The 22,391-nt window shown below is 54.7% G+C and overlaps 1 protein-coding gene across 1 annotated transcript in view; it reads right to left on the reverse strand.

Annotated features, from left to right (window-relative positions):
• Positions 1 to 22,391, reverse strand: part of INTS3 (integrator complex subunit 3) — a 63,818-nt gene that overhangs the window by 36,633 nt on the left and 4,794 nt on the right. The window contains exons 2-6 of the mRNA XM_039512306.1: positions 18,573 to 18,656; positions 16,857 to 16,940; positions 8,922 to 9,035; positions 8,499 to 8,583; positions 4,576 to 4,642 (exon numbers count right to left, since the gene is read on the reverse strand). Of these exons, the coding sequence (XP_039368240.1) occupies positions 4,576 to 4,642; positions 8,499 to 8,583; positions 8,922 to 9,035; positions 16,857 to 16,940; positions 18,573 to 18,656 (434 nt within the window). The remainder of the gene's footprint in view (positions 1 to 4,575; positions 4,643 to 8,498; positions 8,584 to 8,921; positions 9,036 to 16,856; positions 16,941 to 18,572; positions 18,657 to 22,391) is intronic.

The raw sequence follows: 22,391 nt of genomic DNA on the forward strand, positions 1-22,391 counted from the left end.
GCAAGCGAGGGACAGCACCTTGAGCCAGCCCCACCCTCCTCTCCAGCCGAGACCTGCTAAGCGCTTTACTAGCATTAATCCCCAGCCCGCAGGTGGGGAAACCGAGGCATGGGAGGAAGCAACTTCTCCAAGGTCACAACTCGGCAGGTCCTGACCCCCAGCCCTGCTCTAAACACTGGATCACACGCTTTCCCGGAAGGGGTCAGGAGCGGACTACACAGCTTGCCCGGACTATGGCGAGAGCCAGTCACCTCTCCCCTGCAGCCTGTTATCTGTCAAGGCCCCAGGCCCATCAAATCCAGCCTCTTGCATCTCCCAGCCCGGCTCACCCCACAGGGATACAGGCTTTTTCACCCAGCGCTAGTGTGCAGGGTCCCCCACTTGGGGACTGAGTTACAGCCGGCCTTGTAAAAGCCGCAGGGTCTCTCCCCCTGCAGAAGAACCGATGGCACAGCCCTATGCTCAGGTAGCCACAAGCTAGCGTGAGAACATCCTCCTCCCCCCGGCCCCAGCTTTGTGCCTCCCATCATGCTGCCCACTTGGTCTGCGCCCTCATCCCCCAAGTGCTGCCTCTCCGCCACATTCCAGCCCTGACGGCGACCCCTCCCCTCTCTGCCAAGAGCCTGCTCCCAAGCTGGTGCCTGGCTTCTCCTACCTGCACTGTCAGCAGTCTGGGGCCGGGCGGGTTTCCCTGTGTGTACAGTGCTGCATACATTTACAGGGCCGTGCAGCCTCGGCCGGCTGTGGCACCCTGCAGGGTAACTGTGTATGCCGGTGACAAGGGAAATCGGCTGCTGGGCCAGAGAGAAACTTTCAGCCCCCAGCAGCTCTCTCACAGCACCAATAGCCAGGACCCAGTGCACACAACACAGGGTAGATAGAACTAGGGAGATGTCCGATGCCTGGCATTAGACCGCACGAGATGAGCTTTCATTCTTCCCAGCTCAGCCTGTCAGAGCAGATGGATCCGCCAAACATTGGGAGCATCCGGACCAGACAGTCACACGCCACTGATGTTAAAGCATCAGCTTTCGAACAGCAGCTCCTCGTTTGACCAGGCTGCGGTTCTGTGCTGCCTCCCTCGCTCGCATACTGCGTGCGTCATACGGTGCGCAATGTGGCGCTGCAGAAAGATGCTGATCCCCATGGCTATGGGACGAGCGGCCGCACCGGAGCAGGCTGGGCGTGTACCCGTATTTTCAGGGAGCAGGGTAAGAATGGCTCTGGCAGCCTTCAGTGGCACGCCAGCTATCAAGCCAGGTGCTCCCCTCGCCCGGCCGAGCAGGAACGCCAGGAGAAGGAAAGGAAAAGGCAGAGGTTAGGAGCACCAGGGGGGTGGGGAAGGACTCAGAATAAGTGGATAGACAGAGACCAGCGTAACAGGCTGCCACCAGGTAGATGCACGAGGTTATCGACTTGGCTTCTCAGCAGAGGGGCTGGGAGGAGCATCAGATGAGACACATTTGGGCAACACACTGGAGTCAGCGCTGCAGGGACCAACCCTGCCTCAGAGAAGGGGAGGGGCTGGGAGACTAAACAGACCTTTCCCTCCAGTGCTAAGTCCTAAGCACCTGCCCCACTCAACGCCCAGGTCTCTAACTCAGGCAACTGCCTCCAGCATCCGACAAGGATGGGCCCTCGCACGCTGCACAGACAGTGACACTCCTGGCCTGTTACAGGACCAAAGCTGGCTTCTCCCAGATGTATTAGAATCACAGACTAACAGCGTTGGAAGGAACCTCAGGAGGTATCTAGTCCAAAGCAGGACCAATCCCCAACTGGCCCCCTCAAGGATTGAACTCACACCCCTGGGTTTAGCAGGCCAATGCTCTAACCACTGAGCTATCCCTCCCCCTCAAGCTATCCCCATCTAGCTAGTTACTTTGACCACTCTCCCCGTGCAGTGCCCCGGACCCTAACAGGCTCCAGAGGACAGATACGCAGGAGTTCCGGGACTGAGACCTTTGTCTCCTCACACGCTCTCGCCGGCTTCCAGGGCCACAAAGAACCACCTTTCGGTAATTCTGTACTGCTGCCATTTACCTGGGGTGAACTATTCCCTCCGGACCCCTGCAGCATCAGAACCGATTCCCTCCAGCTGAACCCAATGACAAATGCCGCCGGCCAGTAAATTACCCAGCCTTGCTATTTGCAACCATGAACTGGGAATGGGCCAGAATAGCTCAGTGCCTTTAGTGTGATTGATAATCACCCCATGGCTCGGCTCGGCGAGCTGTAAATCAGAGCCCTGCACAAGGGTCACTGCGTATGCTGCAGCTGTAACTCCAGGAGATAATGGCTCAATGGCAAATGAGTCAGCTGCCCTAAATCGCCCAGGAGGGGTGGGGGGACGCGGCGTGTTTGCTTTCCCAGGCACTCTAGCCTGCCCCTAACCCCTGCGCTAGCACGCAGCTTAACCAGGCACTGGAGCTGTCTGGACTGGCAACAAGAAGCGGGGGTTGAGGTTGCATCTGGGCAGTGCTTGAAATCCTTAAGGAAGGAAGCCTGGTAGGCTGTCAGATCAGCTTCCTCCCCTCGCCAACCAAGGTGCGTACAAACCTAAAACCATTGCCAGAAGGGGTCAAGAGGCTGCCTGCAGCCCCAGGATTAATGGATCTTGCAGGCAGAGCAAATGAGCTTTTTCGAAAACATTTAGAGGCAGTGTCATGTTCGCTTGGCCATTAGCAGCCAGTGGCTGAATTATCCAGTCTGGCAGAGGTGGCGCGCTCGCCTCCTCTCCAAGCCAGCCAGAGCTCAGGGAGTGGCTCCGCTGTTGCTGTATTTAATTAAACCAAGCAGTCGACATTCAGAAGGCAGAATCAGATTTTCTCATGTGCTGTTTAATTAAAGTCTTGGCTTCCCCCTAATCAAAGGATATAAATCCCAGCAAAGAGCTGCAGGTTCTCCCTGCAGGCTCACTCCCAGGGCTCAGCTCTGCTTGTGCTCAGGCTCAGGCATTCTCTGATCTGCTACAGCACGTGCTGCGGAAAATCGAGCAATGCCTCCAAAAAGGGCTTAGCCTGTCCCCTCACATCGTTTCCCCGACAAGCTCCTATCCTCAGGGGAAATCTCCTGTGATTTAATGCGCTGGGCTGGCTTCTGCAGATCCCAGGCCAAATGTAGCTTTGAATCACATGGGAGAGAAGTTGCTTTTCCCCCTGAAAACATTTTCTAGTCATTTGTTCGCAAGCAAAACCATAACATAATTTGGCAAGTTCTGCAGGCTGCTTCAGAGGAGCCCCTGGAGCCGAGCAGCAGTGGTGCCTGGACAGGAACTGGCAGGGCCATGCTGGGGCTCCAGGCCAGAACAGCAGAGATTGGGGGCAGGAGCAGGACTGAGGTGCATCAGCTGAGCTGGCGGAGGGAAGCCCTAGCAGCGCTGACCGCTAATGGTTACATAAACTCATGGCCTAAGAACTCCCAATTGTCTTCTAGGCCATAGCAACAAGTCCCGGCCTCGGCCCCCTCTAGCAGGGCAGGTTCACAGCAGATGCACTAGGTGGCACTGCACGGCAGCGCGTAGGGAAAGGCCCCTCGCACGGTGGTACACGGGAGCTGCGCCGTGATTGCTAAGCGCAGCAATCAGTGATTTTAGGAGAATTGCTGTTATTATAAACAGCGAGTTGTGAAAATCAACCGTCTAAAAGTAACGATGCCGCCCAGCTGAGAGCTAAGCTACCAAGTCTGTTTATCATCAGTTAGCCCCGGCTTTACCAACAAAGGACAATGCAGAACCCATTGCCCGGTCACAGCAAATCATTGAAGGCTGTTGTTTAAGCACAGGAAGCTGACAAAGATCAGCTCTTGGGCAATGAATTCCAAACCACTCCTCTAAGAGGAACACCCTCCATCGGGACTCTGGAAAGTCAGGAGAAAAACATTTCTAGGAAACTGCCCCAGAGTCCTGGATGTTCTGTCCATGGCACAAGGTGACCAAGTCCCATTGTTTCAGGGGGAAGCTGGTCACACACATGGCAGTACATTGCACAACTGGCTAGGAGCATTATGGGATATCAGCTTCCTGTGACCCACCAGGCTAGAACCACCAATGGTCTGACCCCGCCTGGCTTCGTCAGCTGCATTACAAAATCCCCAAGAGGTTACAGCAAGTTGTGCCAAGCGGGACACCCGAGAGGCAGCCAACAATGGGTGCACGCTGCCGGCCCCAGGGCTTGGGATTTCATGCCGCAGCTGAAGATGTGCTTACGGGGCACGTTGCAGCTGCAGAGTGGATTTCATGACAGGAGAACGAGGTCCATGCCCTGCCGTGGACTTGAGGCGAAGCCACCTTCTGTTTTGGCCAGATCTGGTCCCGAGGGGCCAGTTACTTGCAACCCCAGTGCATCGCCCAACTGACTGTCCACAAGTCAACCCATGTGAAAAGCTGCCAACATGTCCACACCTACCCCAAACACACAAACCCCTCCCACACCCCTCGCCATGCCCAAGCAGGGAGGTCTCCATTAGCCCCACGGATGGCCAAAGAGCCAGTTCTCCCCATCACCGGCCAGCCCGTTGCTCCCGCCAATCAGGAGACGTCTCCCAGCAACAGCGCTACCGCCCACCGCACCATACCTTTGCTCAGTCAGTATCTCAAGGACATGCTCTGCCAGCCAGATATTCTTCGCCGTCACATCCCCACCTGCAACCAAGAGCACAACATGGGAGCAAACAGCTACTTACGTTAATCGATGTAATTGTCTGTGGTGTCAGCTGTATCCCAACCAGCCACCGTCTCAGCCCCAGCCCCCGCGAAGCAGAGTGCTATAATTACACCATTTTCCTCCCCAGCTCAGTACAAGCCTCACATCTGGCCCATCCTGCCTGCCACAGAGGTACCTGGCTGCTTCCAAGCACGTGTTCAGCATGGTCCCGGAAACAAGTCCGGTGATTGCCATCATTTTCTGTTGTATACAAAAAAATGGAGGGGGTCTTTGTTCCTAGAGTGGAACTGTCAGTTTCTGGAACACAGAGTCAATATTGACCTCTCTGTCAAACAGAGTGAGAGCCAGAAAGGAAAGAGATTTGGTGTTTAGGGGAGAGGGGGAGTAACTTTAGAGAATGCCTGGGACGGGAAAGCAATCCGCCTGGTAGGAAAACGGGGAACACCGCTCTACGCACTTAGGTATAAATGGAGTATTGTGAGAACAGCAGGCGACTAGGACTCCTGGGTTCTATTCCCAGCTCTGCCACTGAGTCACATCATGAGCTTGGGCAAGTCACTTCTCTCTGGGTCAGACAATCTGCAAAGCGCTCTGAGATCTTCAGCTACAGGCCTGGGAGTGCAAAGTCTTATCTTGGATTCATAGATTCCAAGGCCAGAAGGGATCATTGTGATCATCTAGTCTGACCTGGATAACACAGGCCACAGAGCTTCCCACAATAATACCTAGAGCAGAACTTCTAGAAAAACATCCAGTCTTGATTTAAAATGGCCAGCGATGGAGAATCCACCACGCCCCTTGGTAAGTTGCCCCAATGGTTAATTACCCTCCCTGTGGAATCTCTGTGCTTTATTTCCAGTCTGCATTTGTGTAGCTTCAGTTACCAGCCATTAGATCGTGTTATGTCTTTCCTTGCTAGACTGAAGAGCCCGTTATTACATGTGCTCCCCATGTAGATACTTACAGACTAAGGCACCCCTTAACCCTCACTCTGTTCATTGAAATAGACTGAGCTCTTTGAGGCTTTCACTACGAGGCAGATTGTCTGATCCTTTACTCATTCTCGGGGCTCTCCCCTGAACCCTCTCCAATTTATCAACGTTCTTCTTGAATCGTGGACACCAGACCCGGACACAAGATCCCAGCGACGGTCACGCCAGTGCCAGATCCAGAGCGAAAATAACCTACTCAAGATTCCCCTGTTTATGCAGCCCAGGACGGCATGTGCTCTTTTGGCCACAGCATCACACTGAGAGTTCAGGTTCAGCTGATTGTCCACAACGACACCGAAATCTTTCTCAGTCGCTGCTTCCCAGGACAGAGAGCCTGGCCTACCTTCTTTATTCCTAGACGTATACTTTAATATTTAGCCATCCTAAGCTGGTCAGTCCAGATTGCTGTGAATCAGTGACCTGTCCTCTGCATTATTTATCACTCCCCCAATCGGTGTGTCATCAGCAAGCTCTCAGTGATCAGTTTATGTTTTCTTCCAGGTCATTGATAATGTTAAATAGCGTCGGGCGAAGAACTGATCCCTGCAAGACCCCACTGGAAACACACCCGCTCAATGACAATTACATTCGGAGACCTGGATGCAGTGTTGTAGCCTGTCAGTCCCAGGATATGAGAGAGACAAGGCGGGGAAGGTAATATCTGTTACTGAACCAACTTCTATTGGAGAGAGAGAAAAGCTTCCAAGCTCCATGGAGCTACATGGAGCTCTTCTTCAGGTCGGGGAAAGGCACTAACTGTCCCAGCGAAACACAAGATAACCCGCTCGCACACACGGGTCCCTTAGCATGAGCAAACCTCACTCTTTGATCCTGTATTTAGCTGTGACACTCAGAACTTTTCCCAGACCTGAAGAGCTCCGTGTAGCTCGACAGCTTGTCTCTCTCTGTTAGTCCAATGAAAGATATCGCCTCACTCACCTCGTCAATGCTTAGCCCGTGTTCAATACGTTTAATGCGCTATATTAATTGTACATCGTTCTCAGTCTTCACTGACTGAACCCCGTATTAGCCGCTCTGAGATCAATGTAAAGCTGTTAAGCCTATAATCACCTGCATTATCCCATTTACCCTCTTTAAAAACTTGGCACAACAACATTTGCTTTCTTCCAGTCTTATGGAACTTCCCCGGTGCTCCAAGACTAATTAAAAATCAACGTTAACAGTCCAGCAAGCTCCTCAGCCTGCTCTTTTCAAACGCTTGGATACAAGTTATTTGGACTTGCTGATTTAGAAATGTCTAACTTTAGTAGCTTCTGTATACCATCCTCCAGAGATATTAGTGGGATGGAAAGTGTTATCATTACCCTATGATGAGACTCTCTGTTTTCCCTCCAAACTCAGAACAGAAATATTTATTGAACACATCTACCTTTTCTGCATTATTATTGATAATTCTAACATTTCCATCTAGTAATGGAGCAATGCCAATGTCGGGATTCTATTTGTCCCGAATATATTTCAAAAACACCTTATTGTTCCTAATTCTGGGGACACAGATTTCTCCTTGTGTCCCTTTGCTTCCCTTATCAATTTTCCACAATTCCTGAGTGAAAGTCCCTACTAGCAACTTCCCATTTCTTACAGCTGCCGTTACTTCCCCTCTAAACGAGGTCACCAGCATGAAGCTGGAGCACTTTGCTAACGGTGCTAGGAGCTCAGAGCTGTACTCAGACCTTTGGAAATACAGACATGCATATGAGGCACATTGCAAGCAATTGCGATGTGATCATAACAATTAAGGCATCATAAAAATAGCAAAATGCAGGACAGCAGCGTCAGAGTAGAATGGGGCCCCGCACAGGGAGCCTCAACTGATGGGGAACAGGGACACCATCACCAATGGTTTTTAAGCTATTCCGTGTTTATTACATCGTGCACATCGGAGGAGGGGGCAAGACCGGGGAGGCGGGTTCGTTCTCAGCACTTGGCCCTCCGAACCCAGCCTTGCCCACCCTGTCCCGCAGCCGAGGGGATGGTTTCCATTTCCAACTGGGCCAGCCCACGTCACAGATGTAACCAATAAAAATGAAATGTCAAGTTTTATTATGCGACGCAAATTCCTCCTCCCTGAACGTAGGTGCCTAGCACTGACGTGCAGAGCGACGGCTCTGTGGCCCTGCAACGGCACAGAGGGGGCTGTTTACGCAAACGAGTGGTTACCACGCGGCCAGGCCCTCGCTCTGCCCCTCTGGAGGCGTTACAGGCTCTGCATGGCAGAGTCCCGGCTCACGGGATGCGAGCACCCCCCTCGGCTGCCCGTGTCTCAGAGATGGGGCAAGGCTGGTCTCAGTGGTTCTACTGTGCTGGGCCACGGGGGCTGAGCTGCTGACAAGCTGAGGAATCCCCCACGCGCCCGCTGGCTGTTCCAGAGACTTTATTGGCACTAGGCTGCCTAACCTCACCCTGCCTCTCGCTGGCCCAACCCGGGATTAACCCCTCACAGGAAGGATGCCGGGGCTACTGCAGATTCCCAGGCCTAGGCAGCAGCCCCACTAGCCCCTCCATCGGCGAGCCATTCCCTGACAGGCAGGTTTAGCCGGCTCTTGGAAATGCACCGCTGCTGCTCTTTCACCGGGATCACCACCGCTGCAAAGGGAGGTGGAGAGGTGGGCGTGAGCTGCCTCCATTGCAAGCCCAGCTCGGGCAAGGTGTCGCGCCAGATTCAGACTCGGACCCCAAGCAAGGCAGCGCACGGTGCTCCAGCGGCCATGGGCTGGGCCTCCTGCTGCTGCAGCCATTGCTGGGCAGGGCCCTGGATCAGTGCAGCGCGATGGCGGCCAGGCTCTGCTGCTGCAGGAACCTGGCCCAAGGCAGCACTCACCTGCGATCTGCTTCATGAAGGTCATGCAGACGCCATCTGCCCCGAGCACCCCGCTCTTCACCAGCTCCCGCAGCAGCCACACCAGCTAGAGACAGAAGAGCAGAGCTAGCGTGAGACGGCTGAGAATTTGGTGCTGCTTCAAGCACAGATTTCAGCCCAGCCTTGGCCACGGAGCCACGACTACACCTCCGCGGCACAAGACAGAGACAGCCCCAAGGTCACATCTCAGAGGGTGTAAGCAGCCATGGGGGGGGGGAAACGACACCCATCCAACATTGCTCTCCCCCACGTCCCCTTCCTGCTTATGGTTCCAATCCCACCACCAAACCCCAAGATGCCGAGTCCCCTCAGGGCCTGCGGCCCCCTTTCCACTCCCACCAGGGCCGATATCAGGTTCGACTCCAAGGCAGGTTCCCCTCTCACCTGAGTCCGACAGGCATCCTGCAGCTTCAAGTACTTTTCCATGAGAATCTGGTTGATCTTGTTTAGAACAATGTTCATGCCATCTCGGCTCACCAACGCCAGGTCCCGGTAACACTGCAGGAGAGACAACGTGGGGGGAGATGGGTGCAGGTGACCCCACCTGAGCAGCATAATGAACTGATTGATTTATAAAGCCCCTGAGCCTGGCTGAGGGTTTGGGACACTAAATAGACTAGCACCCGAATCGGCACGTAAAGCAGGAGCATCCCCGGGATCCAGGCAGAGGGAATAGCCCAGGCTCCTGCGTTGGAGCGCCAGGCAGGGGAGCCAAGCTCCCTTCCTCTCAGACTTGGCCTAGCCACGGTCACACCAAGCTAGAGTTTTATTCCACCCGAGTCCCCTCTCAGCCTTTAATCACTGGTTCATGGGCTAGCCCAGTTCTCCTGCACTCGGAACTGCCCCCAAGACAAGGCTGGTTCAAAACGGTGGTGAAAGTTGCCGGATGGACGGAGTTGGGGCCCAAAGCGTCCCACAGCCACGCTTCTCGCCCCCCACGTTCCAGCACTGGTCTCGGCAGGGCAGGGCAGAAGTGAAACAGGAGTTCAGTTCTCAGCCTCTCCGCTTGTGGGGCTGAGGCAGCGCGTGTGGAGGTCTGGCCTTGCAAAACCAAAACCCACAAAAACCCACACATCCCGACCCCCCAAGGCCCACCCTACACCACTCCTGGGTCTCAGACACCAGCCACAGCTGATGCCGCACCAAGAAGACCTACATCAGTCAGGGTAACTAACTCAAACACAACAGGGCTCCGGCTAACCAGTGGTGCCCGGAGATGCTACTCCCATGCGACCTTCTCCTTCCCACATCTCTGCTGGCCAGGGATGGCTTCCCACTCATCAAGCATTAGCCCAACTTCAGTTCCCAGCCCAACCAGTACCACTGAACTCCAGACCCCCCCTCGCCCAGGGCAGACCCTGGAGACAGCCAACTCGAGGTCTCACGTTCTCAGCAACGGAAGGACCTTCCCCACAGCAAGCGGCCAAGGTGTAACCAGGGGGCAGGGCTGACGGCTCTGCCCGGCGTCCTCTTGCCCCCTCTCCCTGGGTCGGCGTGGTGGGGGATGGGGGTGATTAGGAAGTAATTTGCTAAGTCATTCCACATGAATGTTAATTTGTGCTGTTAAATGTCATGCTATTCCGGAGAGCAGGGCTGTGGGCTCAGCATTCTCCTCGGGAGAGTTAATGAGGCCCTGAAAGAGCTCTTTGATTGGACTCCCCGCGCTCAGGCGCTCTCCCCCTTTCATGCAGCACCTGAAGGGATAAAACACTCACGCAACAGGTGGAGGTTTCGTGTGGCTTTTTATCAATCTGAGATGCTAAAGGAGCTTCCGCAAACGGGAGCCAGGGCCCAGCCCGCCGAGCCGCCTGCTGCCTCCCCAGGGAACGTTGGCCTTTAACGCCAACCTCAGGCAGCTGCCTCGCCAGCTTCAACGTAACACACGCCACTGCAACTCCTGCAGGGCCTGCGAGTCGCAGAGATGGAAGGGGCTGATGGGATACACCACATGCGAAGCTCCCTACTGCTCTGTCCAGTCTCAGATGACCAGGCTGCTACCTCTTCCCACAGGACTATGCCAGAGTCAGCAGCCCTCCTGGTGCAGATCCTACCTCTTCCTGTCCTTAATTACAGCACACGACACTCTGCCACTAGTCCCCTGAAGGCCTTCAGCGACCCCCAGCATTTCCCCTTGCAGACAATTACATCCCCGTGTCCTCAGTAGTGCTCGCGAGATCCTTGTCTGGCCTTCAGTATCTTTCCTTGAACGCAGCATTGGTACAGCCATGTGGGCTCAGGTTATCACCCCACCTGCCCTGTCTCTCTAGTATCTTTCCGTCTCAGTCAGTAACGTCTGCTGCTTTTCTCAGACTCCTCTCCCGTGTCGGTATCCTCCTGCGGCTGTGAGCTTCCCCTCCCTGCACCGAGGTGAGGCCTGTCCGCATTTAACCCCGGGCACGCCGACTTAGTGACCCAAGGAAGCTGCATGGTCAAGCCAACCCCTACCACGATACCCCAGGGCAGTGGGGTCTGAAGAATTGCTCTGAAAGAGAAACTTGCTGAGGTTCCAGGACTCGAACCTGCTGGCTTCAAATAGCTCCGGCTCCCTGTGACAGCTCCCTTGTGGCCCTGCTCCATGGGGGTAACACACCCGAAGCTCCGCAGTGCAAGCCCAGCAGGAGCCTTCACTCCGACTGTGACCCAACCCGAGAGCCCTGACCGGTTCCCGACTCTCTAAAAACGGGAGGACCAGGCTTGGGGGGGGGGGGGGGGAACACACCGTGTGATGGGTGCCTGTTTCTAAAAGGCCCCAGAGGAGGAGGGAGCAGCCAGAACAGGGACTCTGAGGTGCTGCCTGAGAGCTGCGTATTTTGGTGCCATGGGGAAGGATGCAGCCGGCCCACCCAACAGGTCCTGCTGTATTTCAGCTTCTCACCCCACATGGGTCCCAAAGGGTTTGGGGAAATGTTTGAGAGCAGGTCTGGGACTGGACTCAGCTCAAGGTGGAATTGGGACGGTGAGTACAAGTCGCATGGTCACTCAGCCCCTGGAGTTCCACATGTCACCCACAGAGGCCCAAGCAGATGAGATGGGACGACTCCTTAATCCCGCTTGACCACGGGATGGGGAGCAAAGGGTGGGTGGCGCGAGGAGAAGCAGCTACCCTGCTCGGATGGCGAGGGGGAGGAGGGGAACCTGAATCGCAAGATTAGTTTCAAGGATGCAAGTGATCCATCATCTCGTCCCTGCTCTCGGCAGGTCAGAGCCACCCCTCAGACAGGCCATTTAATTAATAGGAAGGGAACAGCCTGATGGATGTGCAGTTTCAATAGCTAAATCAGGCCATGCCGAAGAGCCTCCCCTTCCAGCAGGAGGGAGGAGCGTGATGGAGACCCCAGGGAAAACGGGCACTTTGAACCCAGGGGAGAGGTGCTGTTTGCCTTCCGGTCCAAGAGCAGAAGTTAATTAAAGCAAAGGGGCACAGGGTGGAGGAGGCAGCTTCTTGCACATCATCCGCTGTCACTTGAAGGGCCCAGCGTCCTGGCTCACAGCTGGACAAGTTTACCCCGGCTAATCTCGGCCAGCCTGGGGGAGGGAGATTGCATCCCTCAGCTGATCCTCAACAGGCTGGGAAGGGGGCAGCTGTGATCCCATTTCTTCTTAATCAGCCAGCAAGGTGTCGGCGGCCGCTCAACCCCCTCCCCCGCCGGCAGTGGGAGGCAGAGGGCTGTCTTAACAAGCTGCCCACAAAGCGCAGGGGAAGTTGTAGGTCCAACCGCTTTTGGCGCTGGTCTCCCCCTCAGGCCGGGGAGAAAGGGATACCACAGCACAAGGAAGCACCGTCACCGGGGCACAGGCTGGATGGACGCTGGGAGGAACGGGGAGCAACGCACACACGGAGGGATTTGAGGTGCCTCTTCTGGCGCACAGCGCTCTGTTCTTCGGGGGGGGGGGGGGCGCGCACGTGTAGGGAGGGATGTGAATTTGCTGCAGCAGCGCAAGTGGAACCATCCAGAGGCAGGCTGCCCGAGCAGCCCACGGAGAGTCTGTGGCTCTCGGGGGGGCAGAAAGAAGCACAACCCCGAAGCCCCTTGCTGCCGACACAACATACCCCTGTTGTCAGCTTTGGGAGCAATGGGTACGAGGGACTCCAGACGGTGTCCGAGGAACCGGCGGTGGCAGCAGCCCCCTCTTCACTAGCGAGATGCCCCGGCACCCAGGATGCTCAATTCAGGCAGCGGCAATGAATGGCAAGTACCAAGTAGCCACATTCCCAGCCAACACGAATTCCATCAGTGCGACTTGCAGATCACCCCACTGGTGTCCAAACTCCCCCCGCAAACGGCCAGAGCCCATGCGCCCAGCCAGTCTCTGGCGCAGCCGCACTCCCTGCAGCGACCAGGCCCCAGGTGCAGCCGCACTCCCTGCAGCGACCAGGCCCCAGGCGCAGCCCCTGCCACAGCCGCACTCCCTGCAGCGACCAGGCCCCAGCCGCAGCCCCTGCCACAGCCGCACTCCCTGCAGCGACCAGGCCCCAGCCGCAGCCCCACTGGTGTCCGAACTCCCCCTGCAAACGGCCAGAGTCCGTGCGCCCAGCCAGTCTCTGCCACAGCTGCACTCCCTGCAGCGACCAGGCCCCAGCCGCAGCCCCACTGGAGCACAGGAGTTACTGGGCTTGGCTACGCAGATGTCAATGGATCCCAAGGAGATTTGGGAGCAAGGAAAGGAAGATGATAGATTTGGGGCAGGGGAGGGCCTTGGGGGGGGGTCAAAAGGTCAAACTGCAGATAAAGAGCAGGGGACACTAATGAAGTATTCCAGCCCCTCGGCTTTAGCACCCAGAAATCCTCAGGCAGCACATCCCCGTTTTCGCAGGAGACTCAATACCGTGGCCCTGGCTCTTGGGATCGTTACAGACCCCACACCCTTTCTGTGGGCGCTAACCCTGGCATCCTGGCCAAGTTCCACGCCAGGAGTTACCTTCCACCAACCAATTCCGCCAGGGGGTCCCGGGCCCCGTTCTCCCTCCTTCCCTTCACCAGAGCCCTGCACGCCCAGGAACAGCTGTCACAGGCCCCGCACAGCTGACTGCTTCCGTGAGGGGGAAGGGATTCCCGAACCTGTCAGCTTCAGGGGAAGGGAGCCTTGCCCCTCATGCAAGGATCTCAAAGGCCGCTCCAGCAGCGAGCCACACAAGCCCCCTTATCAGCTGGGCAAGCCATGTCCCCCCTTTACAGACAGAGACGGGAATCACAGAGGGATGCGGGGACTTGGCAAGGTCATGCTGTGAGTCAGTGGCAGAGCCAGAAGTAAAGCTCTGCAGTCCTGGCTCCAGTCGCCTGCTGGCGGCATCCAGCGTGGGGACTAGGGAATGAGCGACCACAGCAGAACCCCATCCCATCCTGCTGCCTGATCCATACCCCCAAGAACACGGACGTGCTTGTAAGCGCAAACTTGACCAAAGCAGCAGAGCCAGCCAGGTGGCTAACGAGCAGGGCTCTAAGCAGCAGCTGTGCCCTCCACTGCCACCTTCGAGGCAGAGAGATTCGCTGCCTGTCAGCAGCGCGGCGTCACGGACGCAGGCTCTGCCCTTCCCACAGAGGAACGTGCGGAGAAGACAGAGCAGGCGGGAACTTCGCTTGCTCAGTGGGGCGGCCGTGGGCACGGCCCAGATTAAAGGGAAGGAGGACACTGGGGCTGCAAACAAGGCAGTGTGACTGGAGAGCCCTTCGACGGGGCACAGGGGGCAGTGGCGCCAGGATCCCCCTGCCCTGCCGGAGGGATTGTTGATCACAACTCACCAGAAGGGGATTTCACTCTAATTGGAAGAGTTTAAGCCTTTAAGTCTCCATACCAGAGCATGCAGCCTGGGGTGCTGGAGCAGGGGAAGAAGTTGTGGGAGGCAGGAACCAGCTACGTGATATTGGTCACTGCAGTAGCTCTCTGGGGCCTAGTTCAGAGATATTTCCGAGCACTGGCACCGACGGGGAGAATCGGTTTGCGTCCTGGCTGCACCAGCAACTCCAGAGTCAGGACTTGGAAGCAGCTTTGGTGGCTGATGGGAGAGGCGGAGCGGAACCCACCTCTCCTGAGGGGAAGCCAGCTGGCATCAGAAATGGGTGTGTGTGTGTGGGGGGGGGTGTCTAGTGATCAGGGAGGGGAGCTGTTTGGTTTTTTAAGAAGAGTCATTTTGGGGACATGGCTACAACTCCATTGAGAGAGACACCGCCCTACTTAGCGATCCCGGCGCGGTGGGGAATGGGGACCTATGGCCCTGGTTTAGAGAGCCCGAGCCTCAAAGCACTGGCTCAATGGAGAGAGAACATTGCAGGAGTCGCTCTTAGTCCATCAGTGCCTCCCTCACACTCAGCCACTCAGCCCTGCTCACACCAGACCACGACGAGGCCTCACCTCGAGAGTTTACTTCAATCCCTTTAAATTCGGCACGTTGCCGATCCACTGAACGGCATTCGACCCAAACACCCCTCAGCATCACTGAACTCACAGCTGGGCTAATGCGGCGAGTGAAAGCCACAGGTATGTGTCATGGTACTGAGAGAACGGGCAGGTCACTCACTCCACACCAGAACACTGCCAATGACCCAATTCCGAACGTGCAGCCGTCAGGAACAGTGCCAGTATTCCAGGACCCCCGGGAAAGGCCTGCGACACCTGCGGATCCAGCCACACAGCCAAACCTCAGCAGCAACAATAACCTGGAGAGACAGTGCCCCCCTCAACACGCACATGCTCCACTGCTCCTGTTTCTCAATGGCTCAGGGCCTTTGTGCTCCCCCAGCTCTTGTCACTCCAGGTACCTTAGAGGGGAACCCTCCCCGCTCACTCACAAGGCATCCACTGGCCACCTCACTTCGTGGAGAATCATCACGCTCTGGAATATTTTCCAGTTCACAAGAACAGATCACAATCTCCAAGGGGCTGCGTCCGAAACCTCCCTCCCAAAGCAACCAACACCACCAGCAATTTCAGATGTACACTCATTTTAAAACAGTTTCAAACCCATTTTCAGGCTGTACTAGTGACAAACAAGAGTGCCATGTTTAAACAAAACACACACTGGTGACTCACGTTCTTCATTTCTATATGGCAGCCAAGGCATCCAAAGAAGTGACAGGAGAAAAGGGGGAAAATGATTGAGTGGGTTCAACAAAGAGCTGCTTTCCCTGCCAATCCAATGGCTAGACAGCAAACCCATTTCATTAACACAGCTAATAGCTCTCCTAGCTGGTCTCTCTGATCAGACCTCCCCAGCACTCTTCTCGCCGTCTCTTGTACACACTTGTTGCCTTTCAGCTTCACTTAGACTGGGCTCTTCAGAACAAGGGGCTGTCTCCTACTGTGGGCTTGCAACAGGAATAATACAGCAAAACGCTCTCCTCTTGTTTTCAGTGACCTCCCGTTTCCGGCTCAAGATGACCGGGCAGGCAGACTCCAGCAGAAAGTCAGTGTCAGTCAGTGCCTAGTGCAAAGGGCGGCAGGTAGAGAAGCCTGGGATGGGAGTTTCAAACACTACCACGTGACCCGGGGTTTCTGGCAGTGTCGCTTGGCCATCTTGGGCCCTAGCTACTCCTGCTGAGAAGCCGTTCGCAATCTGCATCTGAAAGTATTTGGAGGGCATTTCATTGCATTTGCAAAGCAGGGCAAATCCCTTTTCTAAATCCTTCTACCTACTATGCAGTCCCAGTTTCTACAAAAAAACCCAAACATACTTGATTTCATTCCCAAAATGCTTCATTGGTTTGCAGCAACATTGTCTAACCTGCATCCAGGCAATTAAATAGCCGTTAACAGCCTCATTCCAAAAGATATTTAAAAATAAAATCCAGCTTGCCAACTTATTAGAGCTGGGCTGCTCTCACACAGTTTTATTATGAAATGAATTTGTTTATTATCTAGATTTTAGATAACTACTTTTGTATGCAAATACATCTGGCCAGCCAACAAATATTTCCATTCCGGAACTGCAGAGACAGGAGGTAAGAGCCTTCCCCAGTTCCATCGGTTATTTAGGACCCCCCCACACCTCCACCAAAAACAATTAACTCAAGATCTGCCAAAGATACTGCCACCAAGATGCCGTTCCTTGGTACAACAGCATTAGCGTCCCCCAGCATAGCTGCTGCTGCTGCTGCAAAATACAAAGGCCAACGTTTGTGCCATGTGAACACACTGAAAGTAGAACAGTAGGAGCTCAGTAATCTCCTCCATACGATCAGCTGAGGACACCAGCGCAGGGAGCCCTCGGTGCCTGCAGGCGCCTCTGGAAAGCCGCCACAGTTAGCAATGCCTTGTCTGGCAAGCGGAGCGCCCAGTGAAACAAGCCATCCCAAGGCAGGAGCTGGGCATGCCGGGCCTTACCTTCTGTGCCTGGGCAGGCTCTGTGAGGACCAGGGTGAAGAGGCCAAGACAAATCTCCTCATGCTGAGGGGCTCCTTTGCACACCTGCGAGAGGAAAGGGGAAGCCACATGGGTAATAAACACTAGGCCTCGCTCAGGTGGGGTGTTGACAACACAAGAGGCTCTTCTTGATTCTAGGGCAGGGACGCTCCAGACCAGCCCCCAGGGAATTCAGCAGCAGGAAGTTACAGAGCTTCCCCATCGTTCATATCTGCAAAGTCCACTGAGTCCTGTGCCTGTGTGTCTCTCTCACTCTCACACACACACACTTTGTAGTTAAAATATGTAGTTCAAGCAACGTTTCAATGCTCTCCCTAAGTGAGAGACTCCATGGCGGTGGGGAGCGGTCTGAAGGTTTTACTGGCAGGACTTCCAGACGCCCACATTACCCACAAGCAGCGAGGCCACACCTGAGTGATGCAGGTTACTCCACAGGATCACCCTGAAGGCCTCCAGGGCCACCCCGTGCTGTGCCGTGCGGCACCCTCCCCACGGCTGGGGCTTCACAGGAAGCGTGTCAGGATTGTGAGACACGCTATTGGCCATTCAGCCACATGGGAAAGGCTCCCACTAGCACCAGTGGGCTTTGGCAGGCCCCACATTTGCATCCCTCCTCCTGCTAAGCCAGGCTCCCCTAGTGCCATGACTCCAGCTGGCCAAAGATACGAGGGAGGAGAAAACTGCAGCCAATACATTTTAGAACCTCTAAAAATTACTTGAGCTTTCTCTACACAGCAACATCATCGGGGAGCAGGCGAGGATTTGGGGTCTCTTCAGGACTAGAAGCAAGTGCAGTGGGAAGATTGTACCACCGGGAATTGGGATTCCAAGGAGCTCAAGCAAAGACAAACTAGGTATGCAGAGGGAGCATGCAAAAAAGTGCATGATAACTGCAGTCACAGGCATGTCACCATCACCACGGGCACGTGTGTATTCACAAACATGCACACACCCCCCTCTCGTGGTAGATCAGTACCAACAGTCCAGCATTCATGAGCAACCTTACAGGGTGGGTTTATGATGGGGTAGAAAAAGAGCCAGCCAGGTTTCAGCAAGGAAACACAGCGTCGCACTGCCGCCAGAGGATTTTACTAGACATTGAGTTAGCGTTTTTCTTTAAAAAAAAATAACTCTGGAAAACTTCTTGTATGGGTTCAGATTGGTGAAGATGGCACAGCACCCGCTCCACTGCTCCTAGCAGGGTGACACACTGGCTTGCTGACAGCCCCCATGGCTGCTGTCTCTTGGAGATGCCTCCGGGTGAATTATTTCTTCTTGTCAGGAAGAACTTCTGTGACACAGAAACCCTTTGGCAAAGGGTCCCTGGTTCTTTGCAAACAACTCACACCTGACAAGCTCCCTACACCAAACGCGTCTCACAGGATACTCATCCCTAAAGAGTAACACGTAAGGTATCTGCAGAAAGCTGGTAACTTGCCAAGACACAATCTTGGCATGCGAGATGCATGTGTGGATAATATTTAAGGAATAATGTATTTATACTGAACGTATGCTTTACGGACTTGGAGTAAAACTTAGTTACGAGGGGTTATGCTGCATGAATGGGTCATCACCAAACTGGAAGGGGTAGCCACCCCTCGCTGGTCAGCCCACAAGCCCTCGTCTACCCCTGCCTTACCCCAGAACAGATCCTGGAAAACCACGTCCGGCACTTACGTGAGCATTTAGGGCATCGTTAGCTTCCCTCTCCGACACCCCGTTGGTCAGCGACGTCACAATGCCCATGCACCTCTCTAGTCTCTGAAATAGACAAAATAAATCAATACATCAGCTAGCAGGAACAGGTATCCCAGAGCCCCGGCCTCCTCGGCCACTCACGGTGCCTTGTGCAAGTAACAAAACATGGGGGCCAAGGGTCCCAGGAGTGATTTGAGGAACCTAATTTGAGACGCCTTTAAGGGGCCCAACTTTCCAAACATGCTTGTTTCCTGCCTCTGAAAACAGGGCCACTCGGACATGTCTCACTAGCCAGCTTTGAAAACCTGGGCCCTCCTACTTCCTGCTGCCATGGAAAGGGGGATGAGAGAGGCGATGGGAGACTATTGCCATCTATGCTCATGACACCACATACACATCAGTGATGGGGGCCATGCAAACCCCCAGCGTAAAACCAGCACGATAATCGTTCTCCCCCTGCACCGGGGCCCCAGAACCAGCTGCTGACTGGAGAAGCTACTGCCTCATAGCTGCTCGTATATTCCTAGTCTGTGTTGGAAATACTCCACTGCCATTCCCCCGCCTGCAGCGCCCGCTAATGCTAATACTGGCATCCTGTGGCTTTGGGGCCAACAAACAGGATGCACGGGCCAAGGTGACACAGGGACGTCAGTCCCTGTTCTGAGAGTAGAGCTATAGTTTCACAGGTTCAATTCTCTCTGAAGCTACAATTCACAGACAGTGGCAAAGACTATTCTGGGCATGTACTGTAGGGCTGTGCCCCTTACTGAACGGCAAGTGGAGTTCCCTTGAAGACCCGCTGCAGACATACAAGACGCTTTCATTTTACGTGACTTTAGCGCTCGGGCCGGGTGCTGGAGTCCAAGGGCCTCCGTTTTAATTACTAGCTTTGTAAGTAGCTTCTGGTGTGAGGAAACCGCAGGAGCAGATGTTTTTATGTGGATGTCCCAGGTAATGAAACGACAGCGAGAAGGACACGAAGCCAGAATGCAAAGCACATGGCAAAATTCTGTTCCTCTGCCACTGCAAACCCCTGACGGTAACTTTGGAGCAGAGTTTGACTACGACAGCATATCAGACGCACGCACTCCCAGGGTGCTGTCAGCTGCTCATGTCCTCTCCATGCACAACAAGCTCTACTAGCAGCACAGCTGTCTTCTACGACAACAGCCGAGGACTGGCTTCTCTCGTGCAGTGCAGCAGCTACTACACCGGGGCCCTGACCCTGGATTGGGACCTGTAGACATGACTGAAATACAAACACATACATAGGCACCACCACTGCCAACCGCTCACAGCACTGAGTGACACTCGGGACTTTTGCTCCACGGGACCGTACCCTGCTCCAAGCACTGCGGTTACGTCTGTTCTTTGTGTTACAGCAGCACCAGCCTCAGCCAAAGAGCAAGGTGGCCTTGCGCTGGGCCCAGTGAAGACAGACAGTCCCTCAGGAAAAGTGTTTACATCTCAATAGACAAGACGGGGGAGGGGGCACAGAACAGAGCACCACTGCCACCATTCTGAAGTTGGGGAACGGAGATGTTAAGTGATTTGCCCAAGGTCACCTTGGGAGTTTGTGGCAAAGACAGGAATGGAATTCGGCTCTTCCAAGTCCAATGCCAGCGCCTCACCCACAGCACCATCCTTCTCTGAGGCCATCCCCAGCCCGCTGAGCCCCACTCACCTGCCTACCCACGAAAAGGAGCAGACTGCTCACCCCAAGCAAGTAAAACATTTATTTGTTCCTGTCGTCATGGGAAACAGAGGGCAGGAGCATCTGGCACTTGGCTGGTAAGTGCGTCATGATAGTTTCTGCGTGTCTGGCGCAGCAGCTCTGGCTAAACACCCTGACCCACTGCAAATCACCAAGACAATCACTTCGATGGCACTCACGCTGGTACTGGAGTGAGAGGTGATGTGAAAAGGCCTTACAGACCTACTGCGGCTCCAGGGAGAATGTCAACTTAAAGTATGATGAGTCTGCCGGAACGCTTGTGACTTGCTGAAAATCATGACAAGTGATTTCACTTCACTTTGTGCATTCGAGAGCATTGGGTGCACAGCCCACTTCGCTTTTCCTCTGTAGTCAGCCGGTCGGCTTCCTTTGCTGCTGTCGGTCTTGTATACGGCAAGAGGGGAGAGGAAAGCAAAATGTGATTGTAAAGCTGCAAGAACTAGCCAGGGAAGTGGGGGCAGGTCAGTACATGAATCTATTTTCCTAGTGCTCAAATAATGCTAAACAACAGAACGGAGCCAGCGCTGGGGAAAGGGACAAACATCTGACAAAGGCAGCGTCTAGTGAACTCAGAACACCGGCCTGTAAGTGCCTTAAGTTTCTCAAGCCGTGTGCACGACTCTGCCACAGGAAAGGAGCAGGGCAGCCAGCAAGGTGCTAGGAACGTCGGAAAAGCAGAGACTTTGGGGTGAACAAAGCTCAGTAAGTCCGGTAAGTGGCACCTAAGCAGAGCCAATGAACCCTGCCTTGGCAACAGAGAGGCCTGTTTCTTATGGGGGTGGCTCTTTAGAGAGATGACGAGATTGTCCTGAGGACATTGTGGGGCTCTCAAGAGGAGGCTTTCTACGGGGGCTTGTCCATGAGAGGTGCAGGATCCATTATGAACAAAGCCAGGCTGGGCGCTCCCAATTGTCACACAAGGCCCCAGAGCAGGGTTCTGAGGGGGAGGACGTTTGTCTTGGCTCAGACCTTCCCAACCCCTCCACACACACCCCAGTGGGCCATCGCTCTGACTGAGGGGACAGATGGGTCCCATTCTGGAGCCTACACTGCCCACTAAGGCCAGGCTCAGACTCAGGTTTGAACCCAAGCCCCTCTTCTGGCTACACACATCGGAAGGACTCACACCCGAAAGCACTCAGGACCTGCCAGGGGTGGGTCAGAACCCGAGTCCTGTTGTGACTCAGGTCCAAGCCCTGTCATTTTGCAGTGCGGATGGAGGCCCAGCCCCAGAGCTGAGTCAGGAGAGCTGACAAGTGCAGTATGGCTGTGTTAGCACAGCTGTGACACATGGGTCCAGCCCTGTAAATCCAAATTCATAATGCAGTGCGGAAACTCAAGCAGGGGCTTGGAAACACCAAGTCCACAAGCCCGGGTCACAGCCCCAGGCCTAGTGTGTAGCGTAGACACCCTCAGAATCACTATGTGCACTGGGCTGGAGCGGGGATGAGGGAAGGAGAGCGCACGCTGGCTTTGCAGCACCCCAGACAGCTGCCCCCGATCAGAACCAAACCCGATTCCCTCCCTCCCGAACAAGGCACTGCACTGGAATGGCCTAATAAGACCCACTTGCTGTTGCTAAGTTATAACAGTGCAAGAGGGAGAAGTCTGAGGCATGAGTGGAAAGAGCTTCCACTCACCCTCCGAGAAATCCACAGGGGTTATTTTAATTGGATTTTTGCAAGTTATTAACCCTCCCATTGCACCGACTGACTGACGTCTTTGGGTGGCTTGGACGTGAACGTCCGTAGGCCGGCGTGCTGTCATTTCAAGCCAGCGTTTCCAGCTAGCACTGGGTAAGAACTGTAGGTACCGTCTCACCTCCCAGTGCACGTGCAGAGCCTCTCACTGACTTCACCTGAGGGGCTCCAGGCATGTGCCACAAGGACAACAGACCCTTCCAGGCGCAGGTCTGCAGGTACCAGGCAGACATTAGAGGGAAAGAGCTGGTGCTGGGTTATACTCCATCCACACTACAAGAACCACCATGGTCAACCATCCTTTATTCTTGCCTACGTACACAGAACCACACACGTTATGACCGTCCTTCGGAAACCACGTCC

The sequence above is a fragment of the Mauremys reevesii genome, linkage group 24, assembly GCF_016161935.1.
Source record: "Mauremys reevesii isolate NIE-2019 linkage group 24, ASM1616193v1, whole genome shotgun sequence".
NCBI classification, from domain to species: Eukaryota; Metazoa; Chordata; order Testudines; family Geoemydidae; genus Mauremys; species Mauremys reevesii.